Here is an 18,928-nt window from a genome sequence, read left to right on the forward strand (position 1 = left end):
GGAGAAGAAAGGTGAGAATCCCTGTGGAGGTGGGACAGAGTAGTGACCACCTAAAATCTGTTGCTACATATAAGAACACAGGCCAAGAAATTGTGAAAAATCAAAAATTTCATAATTCTGAAAATTAGTCAAAGGCTTACAACACTCAGAGAAACATAAAAAGGAGAGGGAGGCTGAAATTTGGTAAGAACAGAGTTCTGTGGGACTTTATCTTGCCCTATTCCTACCTCCCTTTTCCAAATTCAGTAGGAACCCTAAATATCAGCAGCTTCCCCTCCACAGCTGCTGTGAAAACAGCAGTCTAGCAGTCACAGGAGGAGGTAGAGGGGGTTGGAGTGCTTCGGGAGGCCCCTCTCCAATAACTGGCACAATGTGACCTGGCTAGCAATGATCTGGAACAGCCCCTTTCCCAGGACTTATCTTCATTGACTGGACTCAGAGCTTCTTCATGGGAAAAGCCCTAGTCCCAGGACATTTGTTTAAAAAAAAAAAATCTCACAGTGGCCTGAGGTAGGAATACCATTGGAGAAAACAATAACCTCGAAAAGCTCCAAAGCTTAAAGGAAGGATCTAAGCAATGAGATATTCATGGGGACTTTGTGAAAAATTCCAGCATATTCATGGGGATCTAGAAGAACATGCTCCTGTGAGGCTGTGTGCATGCCCAGGAAAGATCTGAGAACCCTAATCCCTCATCTATAGCGAACTTTGAGGCACTGCTCAAGCAGGAAACAAAAGCCAAGGCAGAGTTATAAATTGTTGTTATGCGGGAAGGGTGACCCAAATCACACTGGGACCCCAAGACAAAGTACAACACTTACTGGTTCAAGGAAATCTCTGTCCAATTGTTCACCGATCACTAGACTAACTGAGCAAAGACTTCTGTCACCAGGGAAGGGCTGTAGTCAATTCGTTCAGGAAAGTCGCTAAACAAACGGCAACACCACAGCACACAGCAACATCAGAGAGGAGGTTATCTAACTCCAAGAGTTACCACATCACATTATTTACAGGGCCACTTTTCAATAAAGGGTAGCTCTTTGACAAAAAATCAGTAACATTCACAAATGTTTAGCTAAACTATTTAGTCTAATCAAGGGAAAAAACACACCACAAAGAAAATACAAGTTACTCAAATCAGAAATAAAAGAAGAGACATTGCTACTCATATTACAGAAATTAAAAGGATGATAAGAGAAACTATGAACAACTCTATGCTAACAATGTAGACAATCTAAATGAATTGGACAAATTCCTAGAAAGATACAAACTACAAAAACTTTCTCAGAACAGAAAAATTTAAATAGACTTAAAACAAGTAAAGAGGTTGAATTAGTAATTTTGAAGCTTCCCACAAGGAAAAGTTCAGGCCCAAATGACTTTATTGGTAAGTTACACCTAATATTTAAAAGATAATTAACAATATCCTTCACAAACTCTTCCCGAAAAATAGAGTACTTACAACTCATTGGAAGAGGCCAGTGTTACCTTGATATCAGAACTAGACAAAAACATCATAAGGAAAGAAAACTACAGACCAAATATATTTTATAAACAGATGCAAAAATCCTCAACAAAATACTAGCAAACTGAATCCAGCAACACATAAAAAGAAACTATACACCATGCCCAAGTAGAAATTATTCCAGGAATGTGAGCTTGGCTTGACATAAAAAAAAAAAAAAATCAATCAACGTAATACACAACATTAATATAATCATACTAATCAATATAGTACAATCATAATAATCTCAATAGACACAGAAAAAGCAGTAGACAAAATCAAACACTCTTTTATAATAAAAAACTCTCAACAAAATAGGAATAGAAGGGAACTTTCTCAACTTGATAAAGGTTATCTATAAATACCTAAAGCTAGCATAATGAAACCTTTCCTTTTAAGATTAAGAAAAAAGACAGGATGTCAGCTTTCATTACTTCTATTTAACACTGTACTAGAGGTTTTGCCACAGTAATTAGGCAGAAAAAAAGTAAAGGCACCGATATTGGAAAGGGAGAAGTAAAATAATATCTACTTGCAGATGTCATGATCTTATAGATAGAAATTCCTATGGAACACACACACACACACACACACACACACACACACACACTATTTGAATTAATAAATGAGTTAGCAAGAGTGCAGGATATAAGATCAATATACTATACAAAAATCAGTTGTATTGGTTGTATCTCTACAGACTATCAATACATAATTTGAAAATATAATTTAAGAAAATAATTCCATTTACAATTGTGTGAAAAACAATAAAATAAGAATAAATTTAACATAAAAAGGGCAAAACATATAAATCTATAAAACATCCTTGAAAGAAATGAAATAAATGGAAAGGCACCCCATTTCATGGACTAAGAGATTTAATGTTGTTTAGATAATAATACTCCCCAATTGATCTACAAGTGTAGCAATTCCTATCAAAATCCCAGCTGGCCTCTTGGCAAAATTTAACAAGCTGACCCTCAGATTCATAGGGAAATGCAAGGGGACCAGAATAGCAAAAAAGTAAAATATAATAAAATAAATAAATCTTGAGAAAGAATAATGTTGGAGGATATGATGATCAATTTCATGTGTCTACTTGGCAAGATATAGTCCACAGTTACTAAGTCAAACTCTAGTCTGTGAAGGTACTTCGTAGATATGATTAATATCTACAATCACCTGATTAATTGTAGGAGGGCAACCTGGATAAAAGAATGAGCCTGATCCCATTAATTGAAAGGCCTTAAGTGCAGAAGTAAAGTTTTCCTTGGGAAGATGAAATTCTATCTGTGGAATGCAGCATGAGATCTGGCCAGGAGTGTCTAGCCTGCCCCTCCTGACTCTCTGCCCTATGGATTGCAAACTTGGCTAGCCAGCCCACACAACCACATAAGCCAATTTCTTGCAATAAATCTCTTTATATATCTGTGTGTGTATATATATAAATTTACTGGCCCTGTTTTTCCAGTGAAACACTAACTGATACAGAGGACCCACATTTTCTCATTTCAAAACTTACTACAAACCTACAATAATCAAGACTCTGAGGAACTGTACACTTGAAACCTATGTAATCTCATTAACCATTGTCACCCCAATAAATTCAATTAATTAAAAAAAAAGGATGTAACAACAACAATTACAAAGACTATAAGAAACTGGAATAAAGATAGACACATATATAGATCAATGGAATAAAACTGAGAGTCCAGAGATAAACACATACATTTTTGGTCAATTAGTTTTTAGCAGGTTGTCAAGACAATTCAAATGCATACAGAATAGTTTTTTCCACCAAAGATGTTGGGATGACTGGATTTCCCATTTGCTAAAAGAATGAATCCAGATTCCTACCTCATACTATATACAAAAAGTAACTCAAAATGGACCAAAAATCTAAATATAAAAGTTAAAACTATAAAACTAAAGCTCTTTCATTACATTAGATTTTATTTTACAAAAATTTTCAGTATCAGAGAAAAATGATTCACTATTATTATAGAAAATCATAATTAATTAGAAACACGTAAGTAAATGTGAGCATCTATTTCTTTTTGTTAATCCTCACCTGAGGATATTTTTCCCACTGATTTTAAGAGAAAATAGAAGAGAGGATGAAAGGGAGCAGAAAAGAAAGAGAAAGAGAGAGATAGAGAGATAGAGAGAGAGAGAGAGAGAGAGAGAGAAACATCAATGTGAGAAAGGCAGATTAATTCGTTTCCTCTTGCATGTGCCCCAATCAAGGCTGGAGATCAAACCTGCAACCCAGGTATGTGCCCTTGACCAGAAATCAAAACTGTGATGCTTTGGCATGTAGATCAATGTTCTAATCACTGAGCCACTGGTCAGCACTAAATGTGAGTATCTTGATTTTGGAAACTTCTGAGAATTCCCAGGAATTCCAATTTATTGATCCTGGGTTACAAAGATTAATATCTATCAGGAATTTGGGAACATTACTTTCTCACATTCCTTAAGTCATCGTCAAATGTCATCTTACCATGTTCTATAGGTACTTATCTTTGCTATAAAACTAAAACTCCTAGAAGAGATTGGAGTAAATTTTTGTGACCTTGAATTAGGCAATGGTTTCTCAAAAGCACAACCAACCAAATGAAAAAAAATAAATTGGACTTTATCAACATTAAAAACTTTTGTGTTTCAAAGAACATTTCAAGATAAAGAAAAGAAAGCCACAGAATGAGAGAAAATATTTGTAAATCATGTATTGGGTAAGGATACAGCATCCAAAATATATAAAGAATTCAAGAATAAAAAGACAAATAACCCAATCAAAAAAAATGGGCAAGGAATTTAAACAAACATTTCTCCAACAATATATAAATGGTCAAAAAGTACATAAAAAGATGCTCAATATCATTCATCATTAAGAAAATGCACATCAAAGCCACAATAAAATACAACTTTACAACCACTAGGATGTTTATAATAAAAGGAAAATATGTGTCTGAGAAAAGGTGAAAAAATTAGAATCCACATTCAGAAGAAGAATAGCAGCAACAACAGCTCCTCTTGCGCGGAACCCACATACAAAAAGTACACAAAAAAATCATAATAATAAAAGGCCAACAGGCCTCACAACCAAAATGACCAGATGACCAGTCACCATGAGGTGCATGGGGCACCTCTCAGCGCCCCCCCCCCCCACCTCCCAGCCCACAGGCTCCTATTGCCGCAAGGCTGGCAGCGTGGGAGGGCATGGCTGTGGGCAGGTGGGCATGGCAAGGCGGCGTACAGGGCACCGTGAGGCTGGCCCAGCTGCAAGCTGTGGCAGGCAGGTGGGTGGGGCTGTGAGCAAGGTGAGTGAAGCATGCACAGGTGGGCATGGCCATGTGATATCATGCTCTGGGCCTCTAGTCCTATCTAATAAAAGAGTAATATGCAAATTGACTGTCAGTCCAACACACAAGATGGCTGCCCCCATGTGGTCAAAGATGGCTGCCCCCATATGGACATAAGATGACCACCACAAAATGGCCAGCAGGGAAGGGTAGTTCGAAGGGACCAGGCTTATGGGGGAGGGCAGTTAGGGACAATCAAGCTTACAGGGGAGGGCAGTTGGGGTGACCAGGCCTGCAGGGGAGGGCAGTTACGGACAATCAGGCTGGCAGGAGAGCAGTTAGGCATCAATCAGACTGGTAGGGGAGTGGTTAGGGGGTGATCAGGCTGGCAGGCAGGTGAGTAGTTGGGAGCAGCGGTCTGGATTGAGAGAGGGATCCCAGATTGGAGAGGGTGCAGGATGGGCTGAGGAACACACACACCCATGCACAAATTCTGTGCACTGAGCCTCTAGAAATTTAATAAGAGTAAAGAGCACACAAGGGATTCTCTGCCCCTGGAATCTGGCACTCCACCACTCAGTGCTGGCATAGTATACTCCAAACCTTTAACAAACACTCCTGTGACTAAGACTGTTCCGGCCCCAGGAGTCATATCTCTACACCTTTTGCCCTATGTACATGTATCAGAAGGAAACTGCGAAGTTTTGTGTTGCTGTGCCACTGCCAGTGAATGCTCAGAGCACAGGAAGGGTAGCAGTGGCAAAAGCACTTCAATAAGGAACAGATAATTATATCAACTTGTCAATTTTTTTTTAGTTTGAATGCAATAGGTTCTTACACAATCACTATCATTCCCAATATTTCCAAGGATCCATTTTCCTGCTTTTCTTTTTTTTTTTTTTAAGTATTTTTTTTTAATTAATTTTAGAAAGACAAAAGGAGAGAGAGATAGAAATATCAATGATGAGAGAGAATCACTGATTGGCTGCTTCCTGCATGCCCCCTTCTGGGGATTGAGCTGCAACCCAGGCATGTGCCCTTGACCAGAATTGAACTTGAGACCTTTCAGTCTGCAGGCTGATGCTCTATCTACTGAGCCAATTCAGCTAGAGCTAACCAATAAATACATTTAAAAAAAAAAAAAAAAAGAATGGTGGCAAATCACCAGAAGCATTTTCCTCATAACCCTCAGAGGGCACCAACCATGTCAACATTTTGATCTTCCTCTTCAAGCGTCCAGATCATGAGATAATAAATTTGTTTAAGCCATCCAGTTGTTGTAATTTATTATGGATGCCCTAGAAAACTAATATATTAAACAATTCACACCACTCTTAAATTTGTACATATACAGGATAATGTGTAAAGCATGATACTGATTTTATAATGAAATCATACTTTGTAATATATTCTGCAATAATGATTATCATATGACCCCATTGCTCTATTTAAATATGAGATACAAAGGTCTTAGTTCATTTGCTAAAATTCTTAGCATATTTAAGTACCGCTTTAGGATTTTCATTGAGAATTATAACCACTACTGGCTCAAGAAAGCATAGTTTCTCCAAATTATAATTAGTTTTAAAAAGTAAGATTTACAGTGACTCAAGAAAGTTTGTCTAATATGGCATTGTTGTCCAAAAAATACTCACTATGTAAAAATCTTGTGTAAAACAACATAGGTAGTCATTTTGCTGAAATGAATGCCATAAAAAAATTTTAATGGAACTCATATATAACAATCTATAAATTATATGTAATATCTCTGGCCCATTAACAGAACACCAAGACATGCATAACAATGATTAAAGTCATCTTTTGATAGTTCCTGGCTTTCCGTCAGATAAAAACCATAACTCTGCATGTATTTTTTATTCTGTCATTATGAAGGTATATTTGTCAGCGTGGGAGGATAGAACATATTTCATCTACCAGTTTGCCAGCGTGATTTATAACTTTTAAATATTTAGACGTGTGGTATGTGGGCCTCCTCTTGTACTCATGCCCCAGGCCCTGTATTGTTCGAGGTGGGCCAGGACGCAGCAATGACAGAAGAAAATAAAGCCTGAAGCTATGAACAGAAGCCAAACTACTAACGTCTCAAACTTGCTCCTACTACAAACTAGAATGCCATTCTTAGAAGCTTCATGTGAACACCTAACACAGTCCCTACAGGGAGTGACCACGACCTCCCATGCTTTGCTTCCTGGGCCATAGACCTGAGGGACAAGCCCTTCCCAGTTGGCGGTGGTATAGCCAGCCCTGTGGCCTCCTATGGCACTTAGCTCTCACCATGTCTCATTCATCTAAATTTCACTCATCCAATGTTAGGGTTGTGCCATGGACTTGCATTTGATATCCTTATAGTAACTCTGCTGAGCCACCTTCAAGTAAATAGAGCAAGTTTATAAATGCACTTCACTCCTCTCTTGGAAAAAAGGACTGTGCAGTTTGACAAAAACTTTCAGAGCAATCCTAAATGTTGTGATATTCCCCGTGGCTGTCATTTTGTGATGTCCCATTGCTGTGAGGTCTGGCTGCTTGTTGGGGACTATGAGGACAGGAAAGGGAACTAGCATTTTACTTTGGAGTTAATCTTAGGAAGAGAGAAACCCTTAGAGACAGGGTTAAGTAGTGGCAGCTGAGAAAAAAAAAGTAGGATACGTCATCAATTTCTAAGGAAAAGAGAAAAAAAGGATAAAAAAATGCCAACTGGCAATGCCCCAATGAAAATGAAGACTGAACTGCCAATCAATTTCCCATATCAAATGCATCTTACTGTAAGCTCTGTCCAAGCAAAAATGGAAGTTATACATTTCATGCTCTCACTGACTGACATGATGGAAAAGTGGACAGCTAGTATAGAACAGTCTGACATCAGAGGAAACTTTTAGCTACGGGCAAGCATCTTTAAGGAACTTCAATACCCTCTCCGTAGACCTCAGTTCACAAAAGCAGTACATAGTAGTCAGCCCCCCTTAACTGCGATTTTGCTTTCTATGGTTTCAGTTACTTGTGGTCAACTTCGGTCCAAAAATATTAAATAGAAAATTCCAGAAATTAACAATTCCTAAGTTTTAAATTGCACGCCATTCCTCACCGCTATTCCTGCCCAGGACGTGAATAATCCTTTGTTGAGTGTATCCGTGTTGTATATGCTACCTGCCTGGTAGTCACTTCTTAGCTCTCTCAGTAATCAGACCGACTGTCCTGGTATCACAGTGCTGGTGAACAAGTAACCCTTATTTTACTTCATAATGGCCCCAAAGTGCAAGAGTTGTGATGCTGGCAATTTGGAAATGCCAAAGAGAAGCAGTAAAGAGGATGCTTGTTTAGGGGAAAAAACAACAACATCATATCCAGGGTTTGGTACTATCTGTGGTTTCAGACATCTGGTGAGGGGGTCTTGGAATGTATCCCCCAGAGATAAGGGGGAGCTTCTGTACTATCTTTGAGTAAAATTAAAAAACATATGAGATAGACTGGGTTCATCAGGAAGGTGGCAGCAAAGTAAAACTTCCCAAAGAAAGAAACTTTCTGATGCAAATACAACAGGCAGAAAGTCAACAGCCCAGTGCTTAGTAACACAGGCAGATTAGTGAAAACCACATTAATCAACCTGGGATACGGATTATCAACCACATTTGAAACACAGATTAACAGGAACAAATAAGGTACCCCGGGCGGGAAGCATTTTTACAGCAAGTAACAAACGTTGTAATCTCTGTTTAAATAAGACTTCAAACGGATTCCACATATCAATCATGAGATCATTAAAAAAAAAAAAAAAAAAAAAGATTAACTTCAAGAAATGCAATGCAGAGTGACCAAACGTCTGACCTATTTTAGATCAATCAAGGTTTTCTACCTGGGCAAGTAGAATGCAATTAGCACTCGGCTGATTTTAAAGATTTCTTTCACAGTTGCCTTTAACCAGCTGATGAAATAGCAGAACAGTGTGGCTGATGGCCAATGTTTATTTTTAGCCACTACCTATTTTTATTAAAAATGGGATTGTGGGTCACTGGGCCCCCGGCACACATAAATATATTAAAATATCCCACATTGTAATTAGTGGCACAGAAGGGATTAGAGCAAATAAAGTGGCTATGTTTACCACGGGTATAGTCTAGGTCAGACATTTTGATGCTCTCATGGCAGAACCTGTTGAGTTTTATTTCAGAAGTCTAAAAATATAAAAAAACATTTTCTTGCAAAGCAAGAGCTTTAGTAAATGAGTCCCCTCCCCCTAAATAAAAATACACATAAAAAATACCCTAAGTTGACACTTTTGGAGTGAAAGAAGAGAATCCCTTGGCAAGAAAAAAAGGACAAATGCATCAACAATAGTGTCAGTGAAAGAAATTGGATCTTTGGACCTCGTTAACAAGGGACTCAGAATAAATCAAACTTCATGTAACTCTCAACCCAGGCACAGGGCATTCTTCCCCTATGTGAGTAAAAACTTCGGCCTTTGGGTTCTTTAAAGGGAATAAAAAATAAAGGGATCACCTAATTGTTGACCTGTTAAATGCCCAAAGCACATGCTTACAGGAACCTAGAATAGGCCCTTTTACGCTAAAGGCCAGAGTATGAGTTGTTAAGATAGCACTATATCACTTATTGGCTCCATTGTTGTAAATAATGTTAGATTAATTTCCAAATAGTAAATGTAAGTAGATTTTTGCTTTGATCATTCAGAATCAACACCACCAGGCCCGAGAGTACTGCCAATGCTAGACTCCTGTGAATCTTCATATCAGAGGAAAAGCGAAATGGAATGAGGGCAGGGCCAAACGGAATGAAATCTGGAAACACTGTGTCTTGGCCCAAGCAGCGGATAACACTGCCTTTGCCCTACAAATCTGTGGAGAAACACTTAGCCCTAAGGAGGGAGGAGATAAAAGTACTTACGAGGATCCCGGACTTGCGGTGGGAGGGGGGCCTGAAGAAATGAAAGAAAAACAAAGGAAGCTGTCAGGCTGGGTTATTGGCCGGTGACTTTGGGTACAGTCAAACCATTGCAGATTCAAGTTCTCAAACCTCCTGAAGTGGTCTTTATTTTTCTGGGATTACTTATGTTGCTCCAGTTGTGCTCCCTTCCCCCAACCACCTCTACAAAATAGCATACCAGTGAGAACTTGTGTGTACCCCACAGTTGAGGGCAAATGCTAAGACACATGCTGAAAAATGAGCCCGTGGAGTAGGCGTCCTCGCAGGACCCAGGGGGTTTCCAGTGAGGCTGAGTGCTTGCACCCCGACGCTGATTGCAACCGCAGGGGCCTTTGATGGCCCCTGGACAGAGAAGAGCATGCGTGCTGCAAACCTGTCCAACTTCTCTCTCACAGGCACAGAGGAGGGGCTGTGGGCTCAGCCCGATCTGGGTTCTACTCCTGCTCTGTGGGTTCCTTAGCTGGGCAGCTCTGAGCACGGTAGGTAACTACTGGGCCTTCATGACTTATTTGTAAAAATGAGTGCAATGGTGCCAGCGTTAGGGCTGCTGGGCACACAGGACATTCTCAGTACGTGCTCCATCCCCACCTCTGTTGGCACCCCCCCTGGAGGTGTAAGGCCAAAGGCCCTCTTAGGTAGGAGACTGCTTACCAAACTTGACAAACAAGACTCCGGTGGTGGAAACCACCTTCTTGCCGTTGGTCGCCACGCACTGGAAGTAGCCCGTGTCGGTGGTGTCCAGGTTTCGGATCCGCAGCCGGGAGCCGTAGTTGGTGGCCCGAAAGGAGATCCTGCGGGGCTCCTGGACCACAGGCGCGTCGTTTTTGAACCAGCGGATGGTGGGAGGCGGGTTCCCAGAGACTTTGCAGTGCAGCTCAGCCGTCTGCCCCAGCGACGTGGTGATGTTATTCATAGGTTCATCCAGGGTCAGGTAAGAATCTGTGAGCACAGGGGAAGGAGGCAGGTGAGAGGCGCCGGCAGCGGGGGAGCACCTCCAAGTACCCCAAATCCACAGCACGGTGCCCCAGCACCACCGAGACTGAACAGGAACGGTATGGCGGAGAAAGCATCCCTTTACCGAGACCCCATGACCATTAGCAATCACCCATTAGCCCCGCTGCTTGGAAGGACACATGTAACCTATAACCCCCAAAGTTTTCAAATGACTATACAGTACCCAAGGAGAAATGTACTTTCCAGGCAGGACAAAACGAGCTTTTGTGTTGAGAGCATTAAGAAACAAAACAAAACGAAACTCATGATCCTTGTTACAGACTCAAACAATACAGTGAAAAAGAAAAAGGAGTAAAATTCGCCTAATATCTCCTCACCCCCCAAAAACACCATTCTTAACAGTGTGGCAAAGATCCTCCCAGCTTGTCCACTTTTGATAAGAAAGAAAGCATGAAAAACTGGAGAAACAGAAGCCACATTATTTATAGTAAGTCACTTAATGTTGTGGGTAGGTTCTGCAACTTTAAGGGAAACAATGCATAACTAAACGAATTTTACCATAGGCTAATTGAGCTAAACAAGAGTTAACTTCCCAAGGCATCTTATCAACATATAAATGAAACAATGTTGAATGAAATGAAGTTATTAGAGGATCTGCGTATATTCACATAGAACAAGATCAGGAAGCTGTCAGACATCTTCCACCAGTGATGATAAAGGTTGTGAACGCCGGGCTGCTGGCAGGCAAAGTGACCGAGGAATGAGTATTTCCATAATGTTACTTATATCAACTATAACACATTACAATACCTAAATTACTATGCATTTAATTTTTAGTTGAGAAATATTGACATTCTAGGAAATATACAGATTTTAGTTATACAGTTCTCTGAGTACTGATAAATGCATATACTTATGTAACCAATGTCCCTGTCAAAATGTAGAACAGCCCTGGCTGGTGTGACTCAGTTGGTTGAACATCATCTATTGTACTGAGAGGTCACCGGTTCGATTCCGGGTCAGGACACATGCCTTGTAGGGAGCATGCAGGAAGAAGCCAATCACTGTTTCTTGTTGATGTTTCTACCTCTCTCTCTTTCTAAAATCAATAAAAACATATTTGGAAAAGATAGAGAACATCCTCAACATCCCAGAAAGTACCCAAAGATCCTTTGTAGCTAATCCCTGCTCCCACCCACTCTCCTGCTCCAATTCCAGGCAACCACAGCTCTGATGTCCTATCATCAAAGACTAATTTTGGCTGTTCAAAAATTTCAAATAAATGAAATCATAGCATATGTACATTTGCATTGGATTCTTTTGAGTTTTACTACATTAAACATTTTAATAATAAGTTTTATTTAAGCTTATTCTTTAATAATATAACAATTTAAACATCATAATGATATTAATTGTGGAATCCAGTTGCTGAGAAAATAACTTATTTTTTAAAAATTAAATTTAATTTTTAAAAATTGGTCTGTTTTTCATATATATGGATTTTCCTTTTATTTTGTTTTCCATCCTAGGGTAGGTCCAAACTGTTCCTCCCATCATTCTTCTGTCCTTTCTTGACCCCTAAACTGGATGGCTTTTTAAGTGGCTGTCTGCTCTGCAGGACGACATGCCCATAAGGGCAGGCATCTAGAATGTTTTGGTCATGACTGCAGGCTCAATCCCCAGTAGGGGGCATGTAGGAGGCAGCCAATCAATATTCTGCTCTCACATCAATGTTTCTCTCTCCCTCTATCTTCCTCTCTCTCTCAAAATCAATAAAAATATTTTGAAAGAGAAAACCTAGATGACCTTGAATATGTTGATGACTTTTTAGATATGACATCAAAGACATGAAAGAAATAATTGATATGACACCAAAAACATGAAAGAAATAATTGATAAGCTAAACTTCATTAAAATTATTTGCTCTTAAAAAGGCAAAGCCAAGAGAAAGAAAAGACAAGCCACAGGCTTGGAGAAGATAGTTGTAAAAGACACATCTGATAAAGGAGTATTATCTAAGATATACAAAGAACTCTTAAAAGTTTTTCTGATTTATTAAAAACAAAACAAAACAAAACAAAAAAACAGCAAACAAACAAACACACACCAAAAACTTAACAGACACTTCACAAAAAGAAGTTATAAAAATGGCAAATAAGTCCAGAAAAGATGCTCCACATCATATGTCATCAGGGAAATGCAAATTAAGACAACAATAGATACCACCAGACACCGATTAGAATGGCCAAAATCCAGAACACTGACAACACTAAATGCTGACCAAGACATGGAGCAACAGAAACTCACTCTTTACTGGTGGGAACACAAAATGGCACAGCCACTGTGGAAGACAATTTGGAAGTTTCTTCCAAAACTGAACATACTCTTACCATTTGATCCAGAAATATTTCTCCTTGGTATTTACCCAAAGGAGTTGAAAACTATGTTCACATAAAACCCTACACATAGATCTTTGTAGTTTTATTCACTTAACTGCCAAAACCTGCATGCAACCAAGATGTCCTTCAATGGGTGAAAAGACAAACAATATTGTACATCCAGATAATAGAATATTATTCAGCAACTGAAAGGCAAGCTATTAAGCCATGAAAAAACATGAAGGAAACTTAAATGCATATCACTAAATGAAAGAAGCCAATCTGAGAGGCTTCATATTGTATAATTTCAACTATATGACATTCTGTTAATGGCAAAATGATGAGGACAGTAAAAAGATCAGTGGTTTCCAGGGGGTAGGGGTAGGGGGTAAAAGGAATGGATAGTTGGAGCCCAGAGGATTTTTTAGGGCAGTGAAAATATTCTGTCTGGTACTATAATAGTAGGCACATATCATTCTATACGACACTAAGAGTGAGCAGTAATGGAAACTATGGTATTTGGGTGACAATGATGTGTCAATGTAGGTTCATCAGTTTCAACAGATGTACCATTCTGGTAGGTGATGTTGATAATGGGGGAAGCTATGCATGTGTGGGGACAGGGAGTATATAGGAAATCTCTGTATCTTCCTTTCAATTTTGCTCTGAAACTAAAACTATTAGAAATGTCTATTTAAAAAAATAATTTAACTGCAGCATCCATGTTTCTGGACAGAAATTCTTAAACTTCTTAGTTTCAGGATGCCAATATTTCTTTAAATATTGAATACTTCAAAGAGATAAGTTTAAAATATTTATTTATTAATTTATTGAAAAGTTAAAAGTAAGCTCATTATTTATTAACATAAATATATTTTAATGAAAAATATAATTGTAAGAAGAGTGGCATTGTTTTATATTGTCGTAAATCTATTATTGGGCTTAAAAGCAGACAGTTGGAGTCTCTTCTTTCTGCATTCAGTCTGCCAAGATATGACATTTTGGTTGAAGTATATGAAAGAAATCTGGCCTCTCATAGTTGGAAAAGGGGAAAGGTCGTTGAATAGCCTTTACAGATAACTTAAAATATCCTTTTTTTGACACTATGCCAAAATTTGACAAATGGTAGCTTATTAAAGGTTAATTGCAATGTGAAATCTGAAGCCATAGCAAAGAACTTTTAGTAATCTGTTACACTTAAGTGAATTGGCTTATCCTGCTCTTTAAAAATCTTTTACCCACCTATGATTTTGAAACACTATGCATTGCCTATTTAGAAAACATTGGCTCAATGAGTTATGTAGATCTTCCAAATATGGACACACGTGATCATGCAATATAGAAAAACTGTATTCAATAGAATCACCAGCAAGCTCTTCAGTAAACATTGGCTCATGGTGGTTGGCAATTAACTTCATTTCCTGTTTACTTAATATGACAGGTTCATTTTGTTCATTTTCAAGAATATTCAAGAATAATGTCAATCATTCAAGTAAAAAAATGAGCAGTTCATCTTACAACTCAGATGCTTTTCTTTGTGACAACTATAGTACTTCCACAGTGAGTGGGAGTGCTTATGTACACCTCCCATTTCAACACGGGGAATATTAAAAACATGAACCGAAGGGTCAAGATGTAATTGAGTTAGTAAATTTTACTACTTCATTAAAGACCATCTTAAGTACAGTTGACTTTAAAAAAAATGAAGTGCATGATGGTGGAGAATACGACTTCTAGCATAATTTCTTAGCTTGTTACCACTTTCTTGATTTGTGCTAAGACACCAGCATCTTTATCTACCACTACTAGCTCTATGCTCTGCGTGGTCTGGCCCCTCCATGCCCAATGCCCAGAGGCTCTCCACAACGCAAGTATTCTGCATCCTGGCCTGACCAGAGGCCCATCTGCAGCTGGGTACGGAATGCTTGCCTTGTCACCATGGTGATGAAGCAAGCATTCCACCAGGCTCCTCATGCCGGCTCTCAATGGCGGCTCCCCTGGGACGAGCGTACTTCAGCGGGGCTGAAAGGACTGAGCGCCGCCATCTTGTGGCTATGGGCGCCGCCATCTTTGGGATGGAGTGATGGTTAATTTCATATTACCCTTTTATTAGATAGGATTGCTTTTGCACAATTGGGATGAGTAAACTACGGTTCAGAGGACCTATCCCCTGACCTATCTCACTAGGAGAAGGCAAAGCCAGGATTTGGACTCCAAGCTCAGTGCTCTTTCCATCACACTTCACAGCTGCCCTTTTATTGTGTATGTAATAGGTCCAATTCCAAATCCACTTGTTTGTGACTTAAGTAGCGTTGTTTTAATTCAAGTTGTTTATAACAAAGAAAAAAAAGTTGCTTTGATAGAAGAATGAAGTAAGTGGTATCAGTATGTCAGCATCCCACATTGCTTTGATATAAGAATGAAGGAAGTCATGCCAGGATGTCATCATTCTACATCTGTTGTCCTTGATAAGCAGTCAGCAGCAGAGCTGTGGAGGGGCCCCTGGGGGAGCATGGGAAGGACATGTGGAGAAGCAACAAGGGCAAGGGGACATTTAGACTATAAATACTGAGAGCTTGTAAGGGCTACTGGAGAGTTTGGGTTTGGGTGAAACCTAAAAACACTCAGTAGACCCTTGGGAATTTGCTCCTGTCTTGGCAAGGCACTGCATGCAGACAGTGGTGATGAACTCTGCAGAGGCCTGGAGAAAGAGATCAGCAGCCTCCTAACACAGGCGTCTTTGTTCCATAGCAATGTGCTCTGTGAACAGGGGATTTTTGCTTTTGTGCTGGCAGCCGGAAATCAGCTCTTTGGTAGGCTGCCTACTCTCCCCAGTGCTACCTCCTATAAAAAAGGTGCACCTCATATTAAACTTGGACCTTATACCCTTGCCTAGAACAATAGTGTAATTAATTTGTCATTTATTTGGAATATGTTATTTCTTTACTAGAGGACTGGTGCATAAAATCTGTGCACTCTGGGGGTGGGGTGGGAATCCCTCAGCCCAGCCTGTGCCCTCTTGCAATCCAGGAACCCTCAGGGGAGTGGGCCTAAGCTGGCAGTTGGACATCCTTAGCACTCCACGAAGGTAGGAGAGGCTCCCGCCACTGCTGCTGCACTCTCCAGCCTTGAGCCTGGCTTCTGGTTGAGTGGTGCTCCCCCTGTGGGAGTACACTGACCACCAGGGGGCAGCTCTTGCACAGCATCTGCCCCCTGGTGGTCAGTGTGCTTCATAGCAACCATTTATTCCACTACTGGGCCAAAACAGGCTCTCCAATACCCCTCAAGGGTTCTGGATTGTGAGAGGGCACAGGCCAGGCTGAGGGACCCCACCAGTGCATGATCAGGGATGGGGAGGGACACAGGACACAGGAGGTTGGCCAACTGGTGAGGGACTGTGGGAGGGCTCCAGGGCATGTCCGGCCCATCTTGCTCAGTCCTGATCACCCTGACCCCAGCAGCAAACTAACCTACCAGTTGGAGCATCTGCCCACTGGTGGTCAGTGCATGTCATAGTGAGCAGTTGTGTGGCCTTAGCATATCACTAGCATATTACCCTTTGATTGGTTGAATGGCCAACTCTATGGCCAGACACTTAGCATATTAGGCTTTTATTATATAGGATTTTGCTCATTAAGTGATATTATCCTGTATGCTATTGGCTTGTAAAATTATTATAATCCCCACAGCAAACCTGTGCTAAATTGCAAGCAAAGACAGCCAACTGTGTCTGAGCATAACTTTTGTTCCCTCCTACAAAACAAAAACCAAAAACCTCTGCTCCTCTCGGTCCTAGTTTAGTGAAGGCTCTCAGAACAAAATGGTGTAGTCCTGAGCACCATAAGCCAGAGAGAGGCTTTATGGCCTGTTTTCTATTTCTGAATAAGCAGCTTGGGATTTGGGAGTAATCCTAAGTGACTGTGGTAGATCTGGACAAACATTTGGGACTTAATAAAAAGAGACTTGATATTTTTTATACTAGTAATGCAGGAAAATGAAATGACAGTATTCTTTCACTATTACCATCTTTTCCATTACCTACAGAAAGTGATGATTAGGGCTAACTTTTTTTGAGCATTTATGAGGTACCAGACACCATTCTAAATTCCTTGTAGGCATTAATTTATTTAATCTTGAAAACAATCTATGGGGTAGATACTATCATTACCCTCACTTTCGAGATAAGGAAAGGAGATAGAGAGAGATTAAGTGATTGCCCAAAGTCATGCAGCTAGGAAATGGCAGAGCTGGGATCCAGACCCAGACCAGGAGACACAAAAGACATGCTGTTAGCCAAGGCACCGCTTCCCTATAAACCCAGACTGTCTCTCATTGTCCACCACAATGATAAAAAGAGACTTGATATTTTTTATACTAGTAATGCAGGAAAATGAAATGACAGTATTCTTTCACTATTACCATCTTTTCCATTACCTACAGAAAGTGATGATTAGGGCTAACTTTTTTTGAGCATTTATGAGGTACCAGACACCATTCTAAATTCCTTGTAGGCATTAATTTATTTAATCTTGAAAACAATCTATGGGGTAGATACTATCATTACCCTCACTTTCGAGATAAGGAAAGGAGATAGAGAGAGATTAAGTGATTGCCCAAAGTCATGCAGCTAGGAAATGGCAGAGCTGGGATCCAGACCCAGACCAGGAGACACAAAAGACATGCTGTTAGCCAAGGCACCGCTTCCCTATAAACCCAGACTGTCTCTCATTGTCCACCACCACCTCTAACCAGGACTACGGAATAGCCTTGCTCTTTTCATGAGTCCTTCCAGCACGTGACAATACCCGCTGGTGCCGAGAACAACTAAATCACTACTAGTCACATATGACGTAACTGGAAGTCATCATCGAGAAAGAGCTTTTTAAATACAGCCCAGGCCACGTTCATACTGATGCTTAATCAACCTAAAAAGTGAACTGTGAGAAAAAAGAAGTTTATGTGCTCTCTGGGAATTGAGACACCATTTCCTCCTTTTTTCCTTTTTGTATTTCCCTCAGCACTCCATGTGTTATTGGGAACTTCATAGGCATTTAATAAATGCTGGTTGATTAACTAAATGGAAGGCTCAAGTGTATTTTGGGCAAATGAGCTTCGGCGACACCCCATTTATTACTTGCTCGTTTGACAAGACGTCACATCCACAAATCCCTCCCAACATTTATTACTTAATTTTCAAAGTGCCCTCCCACTCTCCTCAGGGAGAGAGGCGGGGCCAAGAGTTATATTCCCATTTTGACAGGTGAGAGAAACCGAGATATAAAGAGTTTAACAGTCCTTTGCCATGGCAACCCAGCCAGTCAGCCAGGGAGCCAGTTACAATTAGGCTCAGGGCCTGGGTCTCGGTATCAAAGAGGAGCATGCCAAAATCCTCGTCTCCTACAGGACCGATCCCTTTCAGAGGAGAGAGGAGGTTGCCGGCATGAAATAAAATGCTTAGCTAAACATAAAGGAAGGCTGCCAAACACAGTTAGGTCATCACATTTGACTTTGAGAGAACATTCTGTTCACGCTATCAACCTGCATTCACTTTCAGCACACTTCACCATAAATACTTCTGACTCACTATCTCGGGAAATATTTTTTATCTTAATAAACTCAATGCAAAATGTAATCTAAATCGGCTTGCACATTCTTGAGTCTGAGCCACAAGCTGTATTTAATAAAAATCAGTGGAAATAGCAGGGGACTTCTGAATAACCACAGTTTGTTATCTGACGTGGGGCTGCTGGGAAGTTCTGAACACACGGAGAGCAGGTCAGTAAACTGAAGGTATGGAGAGGGCCTGAGGCCACTGGGTGACCCCCCACTTG

The 18,928-nt window shown here is 40.2% G+C and overlaps 1 protein-coding gene across 2 annotated transcripts in view; it reads right to left on the reverse strand.

The window, feature by feature from the left end:
• ROR1 (receptor tyrosine kinase like orphan receptor 1) overlaps window positions 1-18,928 on the reverse strand; it is a 387,013-nt gene that overhangs the window by 117,451 nt on the left and 250,634 nt on the right. For both annotated transcript variants that reach the window (XM_084871367.1, XM_084871366.1), the window contains 2 exons: window positions 10,417-10,704; window positions 9,727-9,757 (listed from right to left, as the gene is read on the reverse strand). In XM_084871367.1, the coding sequence (XP_084727493.1) occupies window positions 9,727-9,757; window positions 10,417-10,704 (319 nt within the window). The remainder of the gene's footprint in view (window positions 1-9,726; window positions 9,758-10,416; window positions 10,705-18,928) is intronic.

This window comes from Pipistrellus hanaki (assembly GCF_964339955.1).
Source record: "Pipistrellus hanaki genome assembly, chromosome: 2".
Taxonomy (NCBI): Eukaryota; Metazoa; Chordata; class Mammalia; order Chiroptera; family Vespertilionidae; genus Pipistrellus; species Pipistrellus hanaki.